The sequence below is a fragment of the Canis lupus genome, chromosome 22 (assembly GCF_003254725.2).
Source record: "Canis lupus dingo isolate Sandy chromosome 22, ASM325472v2, whole genome shotgun sequence".
In the NCBI taxonomy this organism is placed as follows: domain Eukaryota; kingdom Metazoa; phylum Chordata; class Mammalia; order Carnivora; family Canidae; genus Canis; species Canis lupus.
Genome location: NC_064264.1, coordinates 370696 through 387709, shown reverse-complemented (window position 1 = coordinate 387709; position 17014 = coordinate 370696). Strand labels below are relative to the sequence as shown.

Genomic DNA, 17014 nt, shown 5'->3' with positions numbered 1-17014 from the left:
TTGGTGGGAATGTGACCTGGTGCAGCCACTCTGGAAAACTGTGTGGAGGTTCCTCAGAGAGTTAAAAATAGACCTGCCCTACGACCCCACAATTGCACTGCTGGGGATTTACCCCAAAGATACAGATGCAGTGAAACGGCAGGACACCTGCACCCCAATGTTCACAGCAGCAATGTCCACAATAGCCACACTGTGGAAGGAGCCTCGGTGTCCATCGACAGATGATGGATAGAGAAGCTGTGGTCTCTGTATACAGTGGGATATTCCTCAGCCATTAGAAACGACAAATACCCACCATTTGCTTCGACGTGGAGGGACCTGGAGGGAGTGACACTGAGTGAAGTGAGTCAGTCGGAGAAGGGCAAACATTATATGGTCTCATTCATTTGGGGAATATAAATAGTGAAAGGGAATAAAGGGGAAAGGAGAGACAATGGGTGGGAAATATCAGAAAGGGAGACAGAACAGGAGAGACTCCTGACTCTGGGGAAGGAACTAGGGGTGGTAGAAGGGGAGGAGGGCGGGGGTGGGAGTGACTGGGTGACGGGCACTTGGCGGGATGAGCACTGGGTGATATGCTATATGTTGGCAAATCAAATTTAAATAAAACATTCAAGAAAATAATAATAATTTGAAAAATCCGACAGTCAAACTTTATTGCATCGACAAGGATGATGAAGCCTGGAAAACGTAATAGAAGTCACTGAAGGTTCCAGAGCTTATTAACGGCAAGACATTCAGTCAACCCACAGGTAGTCATTAAACCCCGTGGAAACAAAAATGATAAATACAAAATTTTGATTCGGTCTTGGAGGGCAAGCAAGCTGTGGGCCACCCGGTACGGGTCAGAAGTGGCGGCGCCAAGACCCTTGGCTCCACCCCTGTGGACACTTGCCCTTGGTGGCTGTGGCGGTGGGGACGGCGAGGGGACAGCCGACCTCGGCCTGGCAGCAGCTGACACCACTGTCACGTGCTATCTGCGGGGCAGCAGGGGCCCGCCTCCTCCGTCACTCTGTGTTTCCCGATGGCCTGGGACCGCCTGGGGAGGCGGGGACCTAACCTTCGAGCTGTGGCCGGTTGGTCTGCCCAGCAGACACGCACTCGCTGGCCCTGGACAACAGGCGGCCCAGGCCCTGTGCTGTCCTGTGCTTGGGCCAGGCCACCGGCCCCCCGGCTGACTGCACGGGGTCAGTAGCTCCGGACACACGTCACACGAGGCCTCACCCTCAGCCCAGGAAAGAGCAGGGCCCCTTCCCGGCGCAGGGACATGGTGTGACATGGGGACACAGCAGAGACACGGGGACATGGCAGGGACACAGCGTGACACAGGGACACGACGGTGACACGGGTACAGGTTCCTGCATCCCTGGGCCAGAACCCGGTGTCTCGGGGCTCCAGGGGCAGAGGCGCTTCGGCGACACCCGCCAGGCCGAGGAGGCGTGGTCGCGGCGACACTCGTCCTAACAGCACGCGCACATGTCACCCACAGATGCATCTACTGAGCAAACCTGCACTGAGTGGCCACCGCTCCCCAGTTCCCGTGCCGGCGTTGCGGGGACCGCCCTGGGTGCTCCCGCCCAGAGCTTGGGCTGCTGCAGGCCGCCCCGCTGCACCCTAAGCCAGCGACGCCCTGTCCCCCGCCGGCGGCCAAGCTGCCATCTGCTTCCCAGGCAGGCTTGGGGGAAGCAGAGCCCGGGGACTGCAGGGCACAGGTGACACCACGACGTGGCAGGAACCCCATCTGACAGGTGCTTTCTCGGCGAGGGAGGGAGGCAGCTTATTTCTGAGAACGAGGAAGGCGAGGCTGGGGAGGAGGGTGGAAAGGAGGCTTGCTTATTTAATTATTTTTAAAGATTTTATTTACTTATTCTTGAGTGACACAGAGAGAGGCGGAGACCCAGGCCGGGGGAGAAGCAGCTCCCTGCGGGGACCCGATGCGGGACTCGATCCCAGGACCCCGGGGTCATGGCCTGGGCCTAAGGCAGATGCTCAACCCCTGAGCCCCCAGGCGGCCCTTGAAAGGAGGTTTAAAATAATTATTGCTGAACTGTTACTAAGCTAGACGGGAAGCCAGAGAGGGGACCCCAGGCTCACGCACAGGGGAGCTGTCTCTAGGCCTCGGGGTGCCCTGCGGCGGAGAGGCCCGGGCCGGGCGGCCGGCACCGATCTGTCCCGCTAGGCCGGGAGCTCCCCCCTCAACCCTCTGGTGAATAAAGGCCAAGGCGCAGAACCGTGTGGACTGACCTAACGCGCGTGTAAAGGGCAGGAGGAAACGCAAACCACGTCCTAAAGGCATATACGGTGTCTCTGGAAGAACAGAAGAGAGCAGCAGCTTTGGTCGCCCCCGGGAGAGGCCGGCCGGGCAAGGCGGCAGGCGGGGGCGAGGGGGACACTGCACTGCAGGCTTCTGAGCTTTGAGTACACATACAGTATTCCTTACTCAAACGTAAATTAAAAGCAAAATCTCTGAAATCTTTTCGGAAAATAGAGAATAATTTCCAAGCGCCACAGAAGAAAAAAACTAAATCTTGGCCTCATGGCTGCGTCCCTCAGGAAGCCTATGCTTAGGCCTCCCTTGGGGGAACTGCCAAGGGAAATGATCCTTTTCATTAGTGGTTTCTCCTCGGGAAAGGTGAGGTGGTTGAGTCACGGGGAATCCGAGCCTGAAAGGATCTACGGGAAAACCTAACCAGGGCTGTGGGCCCGGCCCCCGGCCCCCCAGCCCAGCCCCTCGGCACCCTGGCAGCATTGCTTCAGTTACATCAAAGCGGTGCCTCCAAAGGATTCCAACACCTTTGCGGCCCCCACCCCCACCCCGGTGCAAGGCCCTACTGGTACGGAGTGAGCCAAGACAGAACTCGGCCCTTTAGTAGCTGGGAAGTTCAAAGGACACTATTTATTATTTAATACATACACAAATAATGAACAAGACTGACTTCTGGGTGTGGATTCCCAAATCACACTATCTTATAGATATATTCTTTTTTTTTTTTTTTTAAGATTTATATATTTAAGAGAGAAGGAGAGAGAGCACTGAGACAGAGGAAGAGAATCTTTTTTTTTTAATTTTTAATGAATGAATGAATGAATTAATTAATTTTTTTGAGGAAGAGAATCCCAAGTAGACTCCCGGCTGAGCACGGAGCCCGACTTGGGGCTCGATCCCACCATCCCGAGAGCATGACCTGAGCTGTAATCAGGGGCCGGGTGCTCGACCCACTGAGCCACCCGGGCGCCCCTTACAGATGTACCCTTCTAGCTCCAACCACACGATAGAAATTCTGGTTATTCAACAGCGAGGCTGTGAAGTAGTGTCTTCAGGCCTGACATTGTCAGGCAACGGCGATGCACGGATAGCTGAGCTACGGTCCTTGGGGTCTGGGGCCACACAGGGTGGTGCAGGCAGACATCAAGACCCCACTAGCAGGGAGCCCTGAACAGAGTTCTGCAGGAGCCCGAGGGAGGAGCAGACGGCATTGCCTGAAGGGAGTTAGGAAGGGCCTCGTCCAGGACGACAGCTGCAACCACGTCCTGAGTTCAAGTGGAGGGAGGATCAGAAGGACACTCCAGGCACAGAGAATACGGGGTGCAGAGGCAGCGCAGCTCGGCACAACACCGTGTGCTCTTGGACACCCCGCAGCGGGGCCTGAGCGTGGCATCGGAGCTTCCCAGGGCGTGGCATCATCAGGGCCGGACGGGCAGGTTCCAACGGGGTTATGAAGAGCCTGTGCGCCAGCCCAACAAGTTCAGACTGTGTCACGTCAGTAACATACCTTGTTCTGTCGACACGCTGAGAGGTGGGTATCTTGCCGTGAACGTCTGGCCCTCTTTCACGCAGCTCATCCTGCTGTTGGCTCCCAGATCCTCGGGGGAGGCAGAGCAAGGGCGTGGAGGACGGGGGTGTGAGCTTGTTACCGTGCCCGTTTTCCCTCCTTCGTCCTCCTCCACATCCAGACAGCTATCAAAGTCGGTCACTTTTCCCTCATTTTCCTTGTGTTCTCTTAAAGCAATGGTTTAGTCAGGGCTTTCTCATGACACGTCTTGGGTAAAGGGCCCGATACACATTGTCCCGCCCCCAAAATGGTCCTGTGAGGACTTGTTCTAGTCAAGGTTCTTGAAAGCAAATAGCAGGTAACTGAAGTGGAAAAGGAAGTAACTGGAAAAGATGTCAGGCAATTCACAGGATCCACGGGAAGGTAGAGGACAGGGTTTGGGGGGGAACCAAGGGAAGAAGCAGAGCACAGAGCGAACGTCCTACCTCAGTCACAGTTTCCAAGGACGTGCCCCATCATGCCTCCTCTGGATTCTTTTTTTTTTTTTTTTAAAGTAAGCACTACGTGAGGCCTGAGCTCACACCCCTGAGATCAAGAATTGCATGCTCTAGGGACGCCCGGGTGGCTCAATGGTTGAGCATCTGCCTTGGGCTCAGGGCATGATCCCAGTCCTGGGATCGAGCCCCGCACCGGGCTCACTGTGGAGCCTGCTTCTCCCCCTGCCTGTGTCTCTGCCTCTCTCTGTGTCTCTCATGAATAAATATTAAAAAAAAAAAAAAAAAAAGAATTGCATGCTCTACCGACTGAGCCAGCCAGGCAGGCCCATACCCCCAGATTCTAATCTCGACACAGAGGGCTCAAATATCTTCAAACTGGCCACCGAGTCTTTGCATCACTGTTCCCCAGAACGGAGAGGTGGGTGAGCATCAACTGGTCCTGCTCGGAGCACGTGCCTGTGTCCTAGATGCCGGGGGCCAGCTGAAGAGCAGCGTCCTCTGTGTCTTCGCACCTAGGTTGGGATTCACTCAAATTTGGAAGGATGTTAAAATACTAGCCAGCAAAAACGACAAGTGTCCACACGTGCGTTTTGTAGACGAAGGGACAGACCTTCAGCAGGTAGGTTAGTTACCCAAGTAACACAGCGAGTCGGTGGTAGAGCCAGGATCGGAGCCCAGATCAGTTTGTCTGCAAAGCCCACGCTGTTATGCAACCCACTGCAATGCCTTCTCTAAGCCATTCCAGCTCTATTTCACAGCCCACACACCAGTCCGGGTGCCCATCACCTCTTTTGCATTCCTGCCTCCTACCTGGTCTCCCTGATTTGTGCTTTCCCATCTCGGCTCATCTCTACATAGTTGCTAAGACAATAGTTTTGAGTGCCATCTACATCATATCAGCCCCTGGTTCAAAAACCTGTGACTCACCCCTGCAAGAACCCTTCCTGGCTAATATCATTCCACCCGGATCACTCCCTCTGTAATCAGCCAAATACTGTTGCTGCAGCGCCGTCACACACGTATAATTTATACTACAGGATCGTACACTATTAATAGCCTCTAGCTGTTACACTGACATGTGACTTCCCCGAGGTCATAGAGCCTGTCTTCTGCTGCTTTTGCGACTCCAAGGAAAGCTACTGGCATCTGGTGCAGTGAAGGTCTTGTCATCTTGGACTCCCAGGGTCCTCCAGACTATTTGCATCATCACCATCAGCGTTATTATTGGCAGAGAACTTATCATTTGTGGGTTCGTTATTAGCTTCCCTGGCCACACACACTGTGCCCTACCAAGAGTAGGGGTATTAGAAGCAACTGCTGACAGTGATGATCACTTCATTTCCTTAGACATCGCAGGAGGTCACACCTGCGCGCAGAGCACATGGCGTGGTGATCAACAGGTGGTGACCAACAGGTGGTGATCAATCTCCAATAGAATTAACCAAACTCAGAATTTATTTAAAGGATACTCGTTGGGACGACTGGGTGGCTCAGAGGTTTAGTCCCGCCTGCAGCCCAGGGTGTGATCCTGGAGACCCTGGATTGAGTCCCACGTGGGGCTCCCTGCGTGGAGCCTGCTTCTCCCTCTGCCTGTGTCTCTGCCTCTCTCTCTCTCTGTCTCTCATGAATAAATACATAAAATCTTTAAAAAAAATAAAGAATACTTGTCTATGCTCTGGTCATTCTATAAATGTCAAGAGGAAGGATTAAAAAATATAGGGGTTCTGTACTCAATAAGTTAAAGATCTATTGGAGGGAGACAAATCTATCAAACAAATAATTGATGAACAATGAGAAAGGCAATAAATTGAGTTGGTACTTGGTCTAAGAATGGTGTAGAGAGGGACCTAATCCCCTCTTTGGGGTGAGTGATCCCAAAAGATCTTACGGATGGTGAAACGCTTGGCCTGGAATTGAGGGCACAGTAAGAATTTACTAGACAGATGAAGTGGGAAAAGAACTTTCCAGAAAGAGGGCAGAGAGCTAAACCACGGGACAAATGGCTTAGAGAATTGTAAGTAGTTTGGGGTCTGAAGGTGCCTATTCTGCATCCATTCTTTCCTTCCCTCCAAATTTCCCAGCCATGGGGGGAGCATAATGGACCTTACTCTCAGCAACAAGGATGGGTCTTGACTGGCCTTAGCCAGGCAGCGTAAACCACTCTTCCCTTATAGCGGGGTCTCAGAGGAGCATGTCGCCCACACGGCATTCCTCGGGGACGTCAGGTCAGGGCTGGGTGTGTCCAACCAGAGAGAACTCCAGGATTGTGGCTTGATGGGGGGGGAAGACATGCAATCGGATGGAAGAAAAAGCGTCTAAACCTGAGAGCCGCCGGCTTCTACTTTGTTACCTCCAGGAGAGCCAACCAGAAGACAAAGATGTCACATGGGACTAAGGCGACGGCAGAGAAAGGAAGCCGCTGGCATGACTGAACCGGACCCAGTGCGGTGGCCGCCGGCAGTCCCTCGGTGTTTAAAAGATGAAGCAGGATTTCACGTTACTTGGGGCCGATGCCGCTGGGCCCGTGCAGTGTAGGGGGGCGAGGTCGAGGGGGTGTCCGTGGGAGAGGGATTGCAGAGGGAGGCCTGAGCCAGATGAATGAAGGTGCTTTCAATTCTGGAGACGTGGAACCTTCCCGAAGGTTCTAGGCTCTGCCAGGGAGTAACCCAAGTTTCAGAAAGATTACTCTGGTGGCACTGAGAAGGATGGCCTGGAGAGAGCGGGGCAGGGCGAGCAGCGAGGAAGCCACACCACTACACCACCGTCCGCTTCGCTCCTCCTTCTGTCCGGGGTGCGGCTTCTAGCTCCTCTCCTGCACCGACTTCGAAAGAGGATCAGCTTTTCGAAAATACTTAATCTGCGAACGTACGATATAGGATATATGTTCTTTAGGATTTCATACCCTGGAGGTAAAAAAAAATGTATGTTTTGGAAGAAGCCCGTGAAATTCTTCAGGGATTTAATGTAGGAGGACAAAATTTGGGTTCTACCATTCGGCCTATTGTTCACATCTTGGTCTCTTTCTCTTTAGGAATTTTTTTTTTTTTTTTTTTAAGAATTTATTCATTCATTCATGAGAGACACGGGCAGGGGGAGAAGCAGTTTCAGATACAATTCTTCCAGGACTCCAGCGGCAACATTAGAATCTTGGTCGTTAACCACGACCTTCGGTCAAGGCCTTTGAGATAAAGACGTTCTCGTTCTTTGTTTACAGAATCACTTCTTTTCCTCATGTCTATGATTTTACGTGGAAAGTGGAATTGACAACAGCCCCATGTAGAAAAATGTGGTACCTGGGACTCCTGGGTGGCTCCGTGGTGGAGCATCTGCCTTGGGCTCAGGGCGTGACCCTGGGGTCCCGGGATCGAGTCCCACGTCCGGCTCCCCGCAGGGAGCCTGCTTCTCCCTGTCTGGGTCTCTGCCTCTCTCTCTGGGTCTCTCATGAATAAATACAGTCTAAAAAAAAGAAAAAAGAGAAATAAAACATTAAAAAAAAAGAGAAAAATGCAGTATTCCCCAAAAGTTGCCACAAAATACAAAATGTTCAGTCCTTAGTAAAGTCACGGTGGTTATTTAAGAGACTCAGAGGCCGCACCCCTCCAAGTGGATTCATCATTTTGCCTAGATGGCAATTTATTTCACTGCTCCTCCCATCTCAGTATTTTGTCTGAGCAACATTCATTCCTCAGAGGCCCCATTTAATTCCTTCATACATTCTATTTAACCTTATTTGAGGCAGGAGATTTAGAGCAAAACTGACCACAGCAGAACCTGGGCATAGTCCTGACCTTTATTTTTATTTTTTTAAATTTTATTTTAAATTTATTTTTATTTATTTATGATAGACATGGAGAGAGAGAGAGAGAGGCAGAGACACAGGCAGAGGGAGAAGCAGGCTCCATGCGGGGAGCCCGACGCGGGACTCGATCCCGGGACCCCAGGATCGCGCCCTGGGCCAAAAGCAGGCACGAAACTGCTGAGCCACCCAGGGATCCCCCTGACCTTTATTTTTAAACCCAGATCTTCTCACATCGACTCCTCTTCGCTACTTGCCCAGAGCCAGTGACCGTCCAATGATGAAATCGGGGTCTGAGCCAAACTGAGCTCTGCCCTTGACTCACAAGGGTCCATCCAGTACCTCGCTCACTCCCCGGAATGCAGCAGCCACTGATTTGCTGGAAGAGAGAGTGAATGAAGACAGTGTCTATAAAAGTGTGAATAGGTCTGACTTTCCTGAAGCTAAACCAAGGGTCTAATAGATCTAAGACCTTGGACGGGTAAACTGAGGGGTTTAGGTTTCCATGTATGCTTTCTGCCAATAAACACTTTTTGAGAACTACGAAGTGACAGGGGTCGTAGAGCCACTTCTTGACAAAATGCACTTGGGGTTCCTCTGCTCTCCTCTGGATTTTCTAAGGAGCACAGTCCCAGCCCCTGCCTCTCACCTGATCTCGCTGTACGGGTGGGGGCCGGTGTACGGGTGGGGCTGCAGTGGCATGAGAGTTCTTAGTCAAGACAAAGCAAAGAAGGAACAGAAACATAAAGTCTCTTCCTCCTTCTCTCTTTTCTTTCACTGTTTCACCTGCCGCCATTTCCCTAAGGCTCATTTCCACTCCTACTTCATTCTACTCTGCCTTCTTAGTTCCTCTGCAGAAAAGCCCAGGAGAATTAATTTTCTTCTGAAATACAGATGAACCTAACTGGTGGGAAGACACTTTAGAAGACAGATTGGCAGCTTCTTATAAAAATAAATACACTCTTACCACACGATCCAGCAATCAGGCTCTTTGGTATTTACCCAAAGGAACTGGAAATTTGTACCCACACAAAAACCTGAACACGGATATTTATCACAGCTTTATTTATAATTGCCCAAACTTGGAAGTATCCAACATGGCCTTCAGTAGTAGGTGAATGGAGAGACGAACTATGATACATACAGACAATGGAATATTACTCAGCACTAAACCCAAATGAGCCAAAGGCCATGGAGGAAACTTAAAAGCATACTAGTAAATGAAAGACGCCGATCTGGAAGTCCTACGTGTATATATGTCCGAGCCATATTCATCCCTTGTAGGCTCCATTTCATTCCTCCGTGCATTCTATTCAACCCTATTGGATGCAGAAAATTTAGAGCAGCGTGATTCCGATTACATGACATTCTGGAAAAGGCAAAACTATGGGAACAATAAAAAGATCAGTGACTGCCAGGGGCTTGGGGACGGAGGGATGGATAGGCAGAGGACAGAGGATGTTTAGGGCAGTGAAACTATATTCTATATGGTATTATAGAATATACAGGGATACATGATACATTATACGTTTGTCCAAAGGCACAGAATATACAACACCAAGAGTGAACCTGAGGTAAACTATGGGCTTTGGGTGGGAAAGATGTATCAGTGCAGGTGCATTGATTGTAAGGCATGTGCCACTCTGGTGGGGGATATAGATAAGCCAGGACACTACTTTCAGGTCAATTTTACTGTGAATCTAAAACTGCTTTAAAGAATATGTATCTACACATTCAAACGGGTTCATAGATGCTCTTGTACATAGATGAGCCTTACTTCAGACCTTTGCATATATGAAAGCCTATTGTTAACCCCAGCCTGCCCAGGCTAGAGAGGAACGGAGAGGAAGATCAAGGGAAGAGCTTTGCAAAAGTCTTGTGCTTTTTTTTTTTTTTTTTTGCCACTCGATGGACCACACAAAAAGAGACAACGCTCTGATCAGAAGCACTAGATATTACCAGTGGTAGAGCAAGCAGCCTGGCTAGTCCCTCATGCTGAGGAAGAAAAAGGGAAGGGGAGATGTGCCCCATGATTGGAGGCCCAGCCCTCTGTACCACTCATCATTTTTCTGTGCCCTTCCATTGGGTTCCTAGGTCTGGGCTTCCCAGATGAGACTAGAAACCAAGGGTTACCTGCTTTAGAATCACCTGAAACTTTATAAATATTCATATTCTCAGGCCAAACTTCCAGAAAACCAAATTTAGTCATTCAGAGATGGTTCCCAAGGCATTCTAATGTGCAGCCAGGCGTCAGAGCCACAAAACCTTGCTGCTGAGGGGGCCCTTGTGCCTGCTGCCAGGAAGAGAAGGGATAATCGCACACTAGGCCCTTCTCTTGGATACCAATTATTCACCTGTTGGCTTTACCATATTGATATTTTCATCTGCCTATTGTGTGTCTTCTCCCAAGGATCATCCCATCCTAGGAATTAGGGCAAGGGCCAGATTCCAGTCTTTCCATTATGTTCTAATGGGAAAGACTTAAATTCAGACCCGCTTCTCTTTTTTTCTATTTATTCATTTGACAAATACTCCATTTGCCAGGGACTATTCTAGGGGCTGGGAATACAATGATGAAAGGCAGATAAGGTCCTTTCTCTCCTGGGTTTCTCTTCTACAAGAGGGAGAATTAAGAGATAAATAAGTAGTAAAGATTATTTGGGGTAGAAGTGAAGACCGGAAAACAGAACAGGGTGATAGGACAGTGAGTGTTATGAAGAGGTAGGGTACACGAGTGGTGGGAGGTTCACACTCTTTAAGGAGCTAACACTGGAGTAAAGACTGGGTGGTGAGAAGAAAGTATCTTGGGGACCCCTGGGTGGCTCAGCAGTTTAGGGCCTGCCTTCAACCCAGGGCGTGATCCTGGAGTCCCGGGATCGAGTCCTGCGTCGGGGTCCCCACAGGAAGCCTGCTTCTTCCTCTGGCTGTGTCTCTGCCTCTCTCTGTGTCTCTCATGAATAAATAAATAAAATCTTAAAAAAAAAAAAAAAAAAGAAGAAAGTATCTAGAGGCAGACACTGCAAAGGCCAGCAGCAGGAAGAAGGTTGGTGTTTCTGGGACTTTGCAAGTCAAGTCTTAGAGAGTGTGAGGCTGGAGAAGCATTTTATCTCAGGTGCAATGGTAAGCACTGACAAATTTTAAGCAGAGCAGTAATATGATCTGGTTTATATTTTCAAGCAAAATCCTCTGGCCACTTTAATAAAAATGGATTGGATGGGTTGGGGTTGGGCTGAATGGGGTAAGCGTTCAAGAGAAGCAGCAGGGAAAGCAGTTAGGTTACTGTGGTGGCAGAGGCCAGAGCATATGGTGACGTGGACTGGGGTAGAGGTGATGTAAGTGGGAAAATAAAGATTTATTATTATTTATTTATTTATTTATTTATTTATTTATTTATTTATTTATGTATTTTTAACTTTTATTTATGTATGATAGGCACACAGAGAGAGAGAGAGAAAGGCAGAGACACAGGCAGAGGGAGAAGCAGGCTCCATGCACCGGGAGCCTGACGTGGGATTCAATCCCGGATATCCAGGACCGCGCCCTGGGCCAAAGGCAGGCGCCAAACCGCTGCACCACCCAGGGATCCCCTAAAGATTTTTTTTTTTAAAGATTTTATTGGGACACCTGGGTGGCTCAGTGGTTGAGCATCTGCCTTTGGCTCAGGGCGTGATCCTGGAGACCTGGGATTGAGTCCCACATTGGGCTCCCTGTGAGGAGCCTGCTTCTCCCTCTGCCTGTGTCTCTGCCTCTCTCTCTCTCTCTCTCATGAATAAATAAATAAAATGTTAAAAAAATAAAATAAGATTTTATTTATTTATTCATGAGAGACACACGCAGAGAGAACCCGATGTGGGACTCGATTCCAGGACCCTGGGGTCACGGCCTGAGACAAAGCTTGATGCTCAACCACTGAGCCACCCAGGCGTCTGAGTGGGAAAATTAAAATCTACTTTGGAGGTAGCGCATGCAGATAGGGCTCGTTCATGGTTTGGACAAGAGCTGGGAGGAGAAGAGAAGAATCAAGGATGACGCTTAGGAACTGAGTTCTAAACCACCGTGTGACTGATGCAGTGGATTTACAGATCTCTTCCGGGATGTTCGGAACACCTACTGAACAGGTAAGTGACGGAGTGGAGCAGCAGTACATAAAGGGGTTTGGAGGTCAGCAGTGGATAGGAGGAGAGTCAGGAGCCTAAGAATAGTACCTGATTCCACACAGTGGTAGCTGAATAATGACTCCCCCCCCCAATATGTCCATGTCCCAATCGCTCGAATCCTACAGCATCTATTGTGCATGAAGACACTTAAAATCTCTTTTGTAGGTCTCACGTGACACCCATGATAGGTATTACTATTTTCCACTTAAGGGATGCGGAACCTGAGGCTCGGAGAAGTGGAACGCCTCGTTCCAGGTCCCCAAACTGGGAAACACCGGTCTCCCTTTCAAGCGCCTCGCAGAACTTCCGCAGAGATGGGCCGCGGTAGCGAGACAGGTGCTTTGCAGCATGCTGCCTCTGGACACGCGCTTCCAGGAGGCCCGGCCCTGGCGGGGCTGTTGGGACCCCCCGAGCCTGGTCCCACAGGTCGGGGAGGGTCATCGTGCAAGGAGCCCTGGCGCCAGGCACCCAGCACTCCGCAGTGACCTCGGTAACGCTCCCCCTTGTCCCTGCAGCAAGCTGCAAAGGCTGGACCCGGGATGGGAGCCGCGGCAGGTCGGGGGCGCGGGCCCCGGGGAGCCACAGTGACCCCGCACCGCTAAGGTCATTGAAGGAAACCGCACGGATCACAGCGCAGACGGCGTCTCAACGCCCTCGAAGACGCCTGCGCGAGGGATTCTCTCCGGTCTCCATCTCCGGGCTGCACAGTCGCAGGCAGCGGCCTGAGCCCAGCGGGTAGGGACCGCCTGCCGGCTCGGCCCGGCCGCCAGGTGGGCGATAGGTCGTTCCAGGCGAAGGGCGAGGAGGCCCCGGAGAACTACAACTCCCAGGAGCCCTCGGGCTGGCCCCGGTGCACGCTGGGAGCAGCCCGTGCCCGCAGCCGCGGCCCGCTGCTCTTAGAGGCCGCTCGCGACAGCTAAGCAGCGCGCATGCCCGGTCACGTCCCACCGCGTTCCGCCTTCCTGCCTGCGGGCGGCTGCTTTCCGGCCTCGCCCTGGCGCGCTGACCCCGCCCCGCGTCCGCCCCCTTGGCGGGGACTCCGGAGGGGGCGGGGCACGTGGCAAGCGCGTTCCCGGGGGTGTTTGCCGCGCGCTCCCGGGACAGCAAAAGGGCGGGGACTGAGCCCCTGACGTGGAAGGTGACGAGTCGCGGAGCCCGCAGGTAACGGACAGCGCATGCGTCCCGGGGGCGGGCCTGACGGCGACGGGGCCGCGGGGGGCGGGGCTAGCGGGCCGGCGCACGCGCGTGGGGCCCCCCCGCCCCGCCCCGCCTCCTGCCCGGGGTTTCCGCTCCTCCCCCACCGCTCTTCCGGAAGAGCAGCCGCCCTCGCGCCCACCGGCGGCCGCCCCCGCGGCAGGCCCCGCCCTCCCGGCCCCGCCCCTCCCGCAGGCCCCGCCCCCGGCCCCGCCCCCCGCCGGCGGTGGCGCCGGCTCGCAGCCGGGTCGCGGCGGTCTCGGTGCCCCGAGCCGGGGGCGCGGAGTCGGTCCCGGGGCGCGGCCCCCGTCAGCCCGAGTCGCCGTCTCCGCCCGTGCCCGCCCCGTCGCCCCGGCCCGGCCCCGCGGCGCGCCGCGTCCCCCGATGGCGGCGGAGGTGCAGCCGCAGCCGCTGACCCGCAAGCCCATCCTGCTGCAGCGGGTCGAGGGGTCCCAGGAGGTGGTGAACATGGCGGTGCTCGTGCCCAAGGAGGAGGGCGTCATCAGCGTGTCGGAGGACAGGTGCGCCGCCGCCCTGCACGCGGGGAGGCTCGACGGCCCGGCGGCCCCGGGGTCTGCGTGCGGGCCGGGCCTGCGGCGGGGCGGGGCGGGGCGGCGCGGGGCGGGGGAGCGGGGCCCGGAGCCCGGAGCGCGGAGCCCGGAGCGCGGAGCCCGGAGCGCGGAGCCCGGAGCGGGTGGCCGGGCGCGGGGCCCTGGACCCGGGGCGGCCCTGCGGGGGGCGGGGGGCGGGGGGCGGGGGGCCCCTGCAGGTGCGCGCCGGAGGCTGCTCGCGCCCGGAGCGCCGCGGTGCCCCGGTTGCCGCCCGCGCAGGCCCGCGCCGCCCCCCGCGCGGACCCCACCGCCCCCCGCCCCCCGCCCCCCGCTCCCCTGCGCACCTCACAGCGAATTCGGCGAATACTGCAAGCTGTGCGGAGTCTGACTCCCGGAAGGAGAGGCGCCTTGTCTTCTTTGCTCTCCTCCTCCGGTGTCTTGGAGGGGAAGCACCAGAACTTGCGAGGGACCACTGCTGCAGACAGCTCGGAGTTCCTTCCCTTTGCTCGCTTCCTTTCTTTTTTTTTTTTTGCTTAATTTTACTTAATTTGCAGAAGTGAAGCGGGTTGTTCTGCCTTTCCTACGTTCCCTTTGTTTTTCAGCCAGTAGTAGCATTTGCGCTTTAACGGAATTCATTTAATATGCAGAAATTAAGCTGATGACAGCAGATTTCCATGGGACTGATGCTTGAATATAGTGCTCACGGCGTTTATCTGGAACTGTTGTTTCAGTGGTACCCACTAACGTTCTGAAAAATGCAGCAGCGTCGAGGTATAGGACTTGGGGCTTTTACTTAAAACAGGAGGTAGGTTTTCTTAATGTCAGTTTTTTTTTTTTTTAAAGACTTTTTTTTTATTTATGATAGTCACAGAGAGAGAGAGGCAGAGACACAGGCAGAGGGAGAAGCAGGCTCCATGCACCGGGAGCCTGATGTAGGATTCGATCCCGGGTCTCCAGGATCGCGCCCTGGGCCAAAGGCAGGCGCCAAACCGCTGCGCCACCCAGGGATCCCTTAATGTCAGTTCTTTATGCTGAGCTAGAGAGATTTTTTCTCTGTGACTGGTACACTTGCAGGCAGGGGGAAAGCAGTAACGTGTTCGTTTCTGTCCTTATAGTCATTTCCCCAGTGTATGCACTTTGCATACATACCTACATCGAAAAAATTTGCCTGCTAGGTGTATTCATATGATAGGTTCTTCAGTGCCACTGGGATGAGTATATCAGGCACATGTGCTTGTCTGCATCCTACTCCCTACAAATGGCCAGAAGGTGCTGGATTCATTTCCTAAATCCAGTAGGGAAAATTGTAAAATTGTAAACATAGGCCAATGCTCCCTCCCCACCAACAACGAACAGAAAAAATATGTTGCAGAAATGGAGAAATGGAGAACATGGATTAAAAACCTTTTGAAATTCTCAAAGAAGTTTATGAGTGTTTAATTTTTTGATAGAGGCAAAATTCCATTTAGGGGATTGCTTCTGAACCTAGAAATGTTTTGTTACAGAATTGTTTCTAAAGGGATATATTGGTGTCAGTTTCCCCGTATATAACTGTAGGAAACCGCTTAACCTACCTGCTGTAGGAAATTCATAAATAAGTTTGTTGACTCAAGTAAAAGAAGGAGAAAGGTAGTTAAACTTAAGGTCCTTTAACATTAGTTTTGAAATTTTTTGCTTTTGTTGATAGTTTGAGAGTAGAGGTAAGTGTTTAGGATTTCTCTCTTTTTTTTTTTTTTTTTTTGTTTTCTTTTTAGAGTTCAGAGGGATCTTAGCGGGTATTTGCTCTAATGGCTTCATTTTATGGATTCGAAAATTTAGGCCAGAGAATTTACCTGCCCAAATTCAGGTAGCAGGTGGTGAAGCCAGGCCTGGCTCGAGTCTCCTGATTCCCATTTTAGTGTGTTTCCCTAGAAGGAAACAGCTTTAGTGAGATGCATTTCAAGGTGTTTGGAAAAGCAGAAGTAGCATGTCTTTTTAAAAAAATATTTTATTTATTTATTCATGAGAGACAGAGAGTGGCAGAGACACAGGCAGAGGGAGAAGCAGGCTCCATGCAGGGAGCCCGAATGCAGAACTTGATATCAGGACCCCAGGGTCACGCCCTGGGCTGAAGGCAGTGCTAAACCACTGAGCCACCCAGGTGTCCCAGGTGTCTGAAAGAAACTGGAAGATAAATTTCATTTGTTTATAGGACAAAAGAAATGTGATGTGTAGCTATATAGTAGCCAGATTTTCACTTTTCTAGTTTATGATGTAAATAATAGGAATTATCAAATTACTGTTAAATAAGGCCCACCCGTAAGACAAGAATTATTCTTTACATAGATTTTATCAGTACTCAGATTGACAAATCTGTGTTTCCATACTCACAGGTGACAATAACTTTGTTATTTAGAGTAGTTTTGGTGATGGTTTCCATTAAAAGAGAATTGATCTGTATTCTTTTCAGAATCACTGTCGGTTCCATTTGACATAATGCTAAAGATATGAAGATAGAATATTGATTTTCATCAAAACCTACAAAGCCATTTCCATTAACCACTTCAGCTAGAAACTAATAGTTTTCATTCCTGAACTCTAAGGTTAAATCACAAAGAATGTCCTATCCCAAATGGCAGTGTCCCGGAAGTTCTTTGGAACCTGGTTTCCCTTTTTGACCTCTGACTCCAGGTAGCCTTTATCTAACCTTTGAAAACCCTTAACATTTTCTATTTTAAGTAGTATTATAGTTACTTATGGTCCATTCATCCTCTCCATAATTTCCCTAAGGTGCTACATGTGGCGTACTCCTTGTAGCATCTTTAGGGCCTGTAGCAAAGTGTCTGACACATGGGGGCCCCCCAAACATTTGTTGTATCAGTGACCCATATATTTCTGTTGTTGTTCCTAAAAGCACAGCATCTTAACTATCGTAGGCATTTAGTTGGTATTTGCTGATTGGCTTTTATGACAACCTATTAAAGCCGTGTGTGGACAGACGTGCACTTGTGGGAGGAGGACTGGACTGGGTGGTCTTCAGGATGTCTTAAAACTTAGAAAGTCCATG

The 17014-nt window shown here is 51.6% G+C and overlaps 1 protein-coding gene and 1 long non-coding RNA gene across 8 annotated transcripts in view; one reads left to right on the top strand and one right to left on the bottom strand.

The window, feature by feature from the left end:
* Window positions 1-364: 364 nt before the first annotated feature.
* Window positions 365-14967, bottom strand: LOC112678946 (uncharacterized). 2 transcript variants are annotated; one of them, XR_007404983.1, is made up of 4 exons: window positions 14313-14967; window positions 8273-8445; window positions 7564-7726; window positions 365-7173 (listed from the first exon to the last, which is right to left on the bottom strand). It is a non-coding gene; the product is annotated as an uncharacterized LOC112678946 (long non-coding RNA). The 2 variants fall into 2 exon arrangements; XR_003148020.3 differs by having other exon boundaries at window positions 365-7726.
* WDFY2 (WD repeat and FYVE domain containing 2) overlaps window positions 13240-17014 on the top strand; it is a 162221-nt gene continuing 158446 nt past the window's right edge. Inside the window, exon 1 of one of the 6 annotated variants that reach the window (XM_035704308.2) lies at window positions 13240-13384. Coding sequence is in view for 3 of the 6 variants with exons in the window: in XM_025478407.3 (XP_025334192.1) it covers window positions 13802-13938 (137 nt within the window). In the remaining 3 variants the exon portion in view is untranslated. Of the gene's footprint in view, window positions 13385-13632; window positions 13939-17014 lie in introns of those variants that run through there. The other 5 variants (XM_025478409.3, XM_025478407.3, XM_025478405.3 and 2 more) reach the window with 5 other exon arrangements.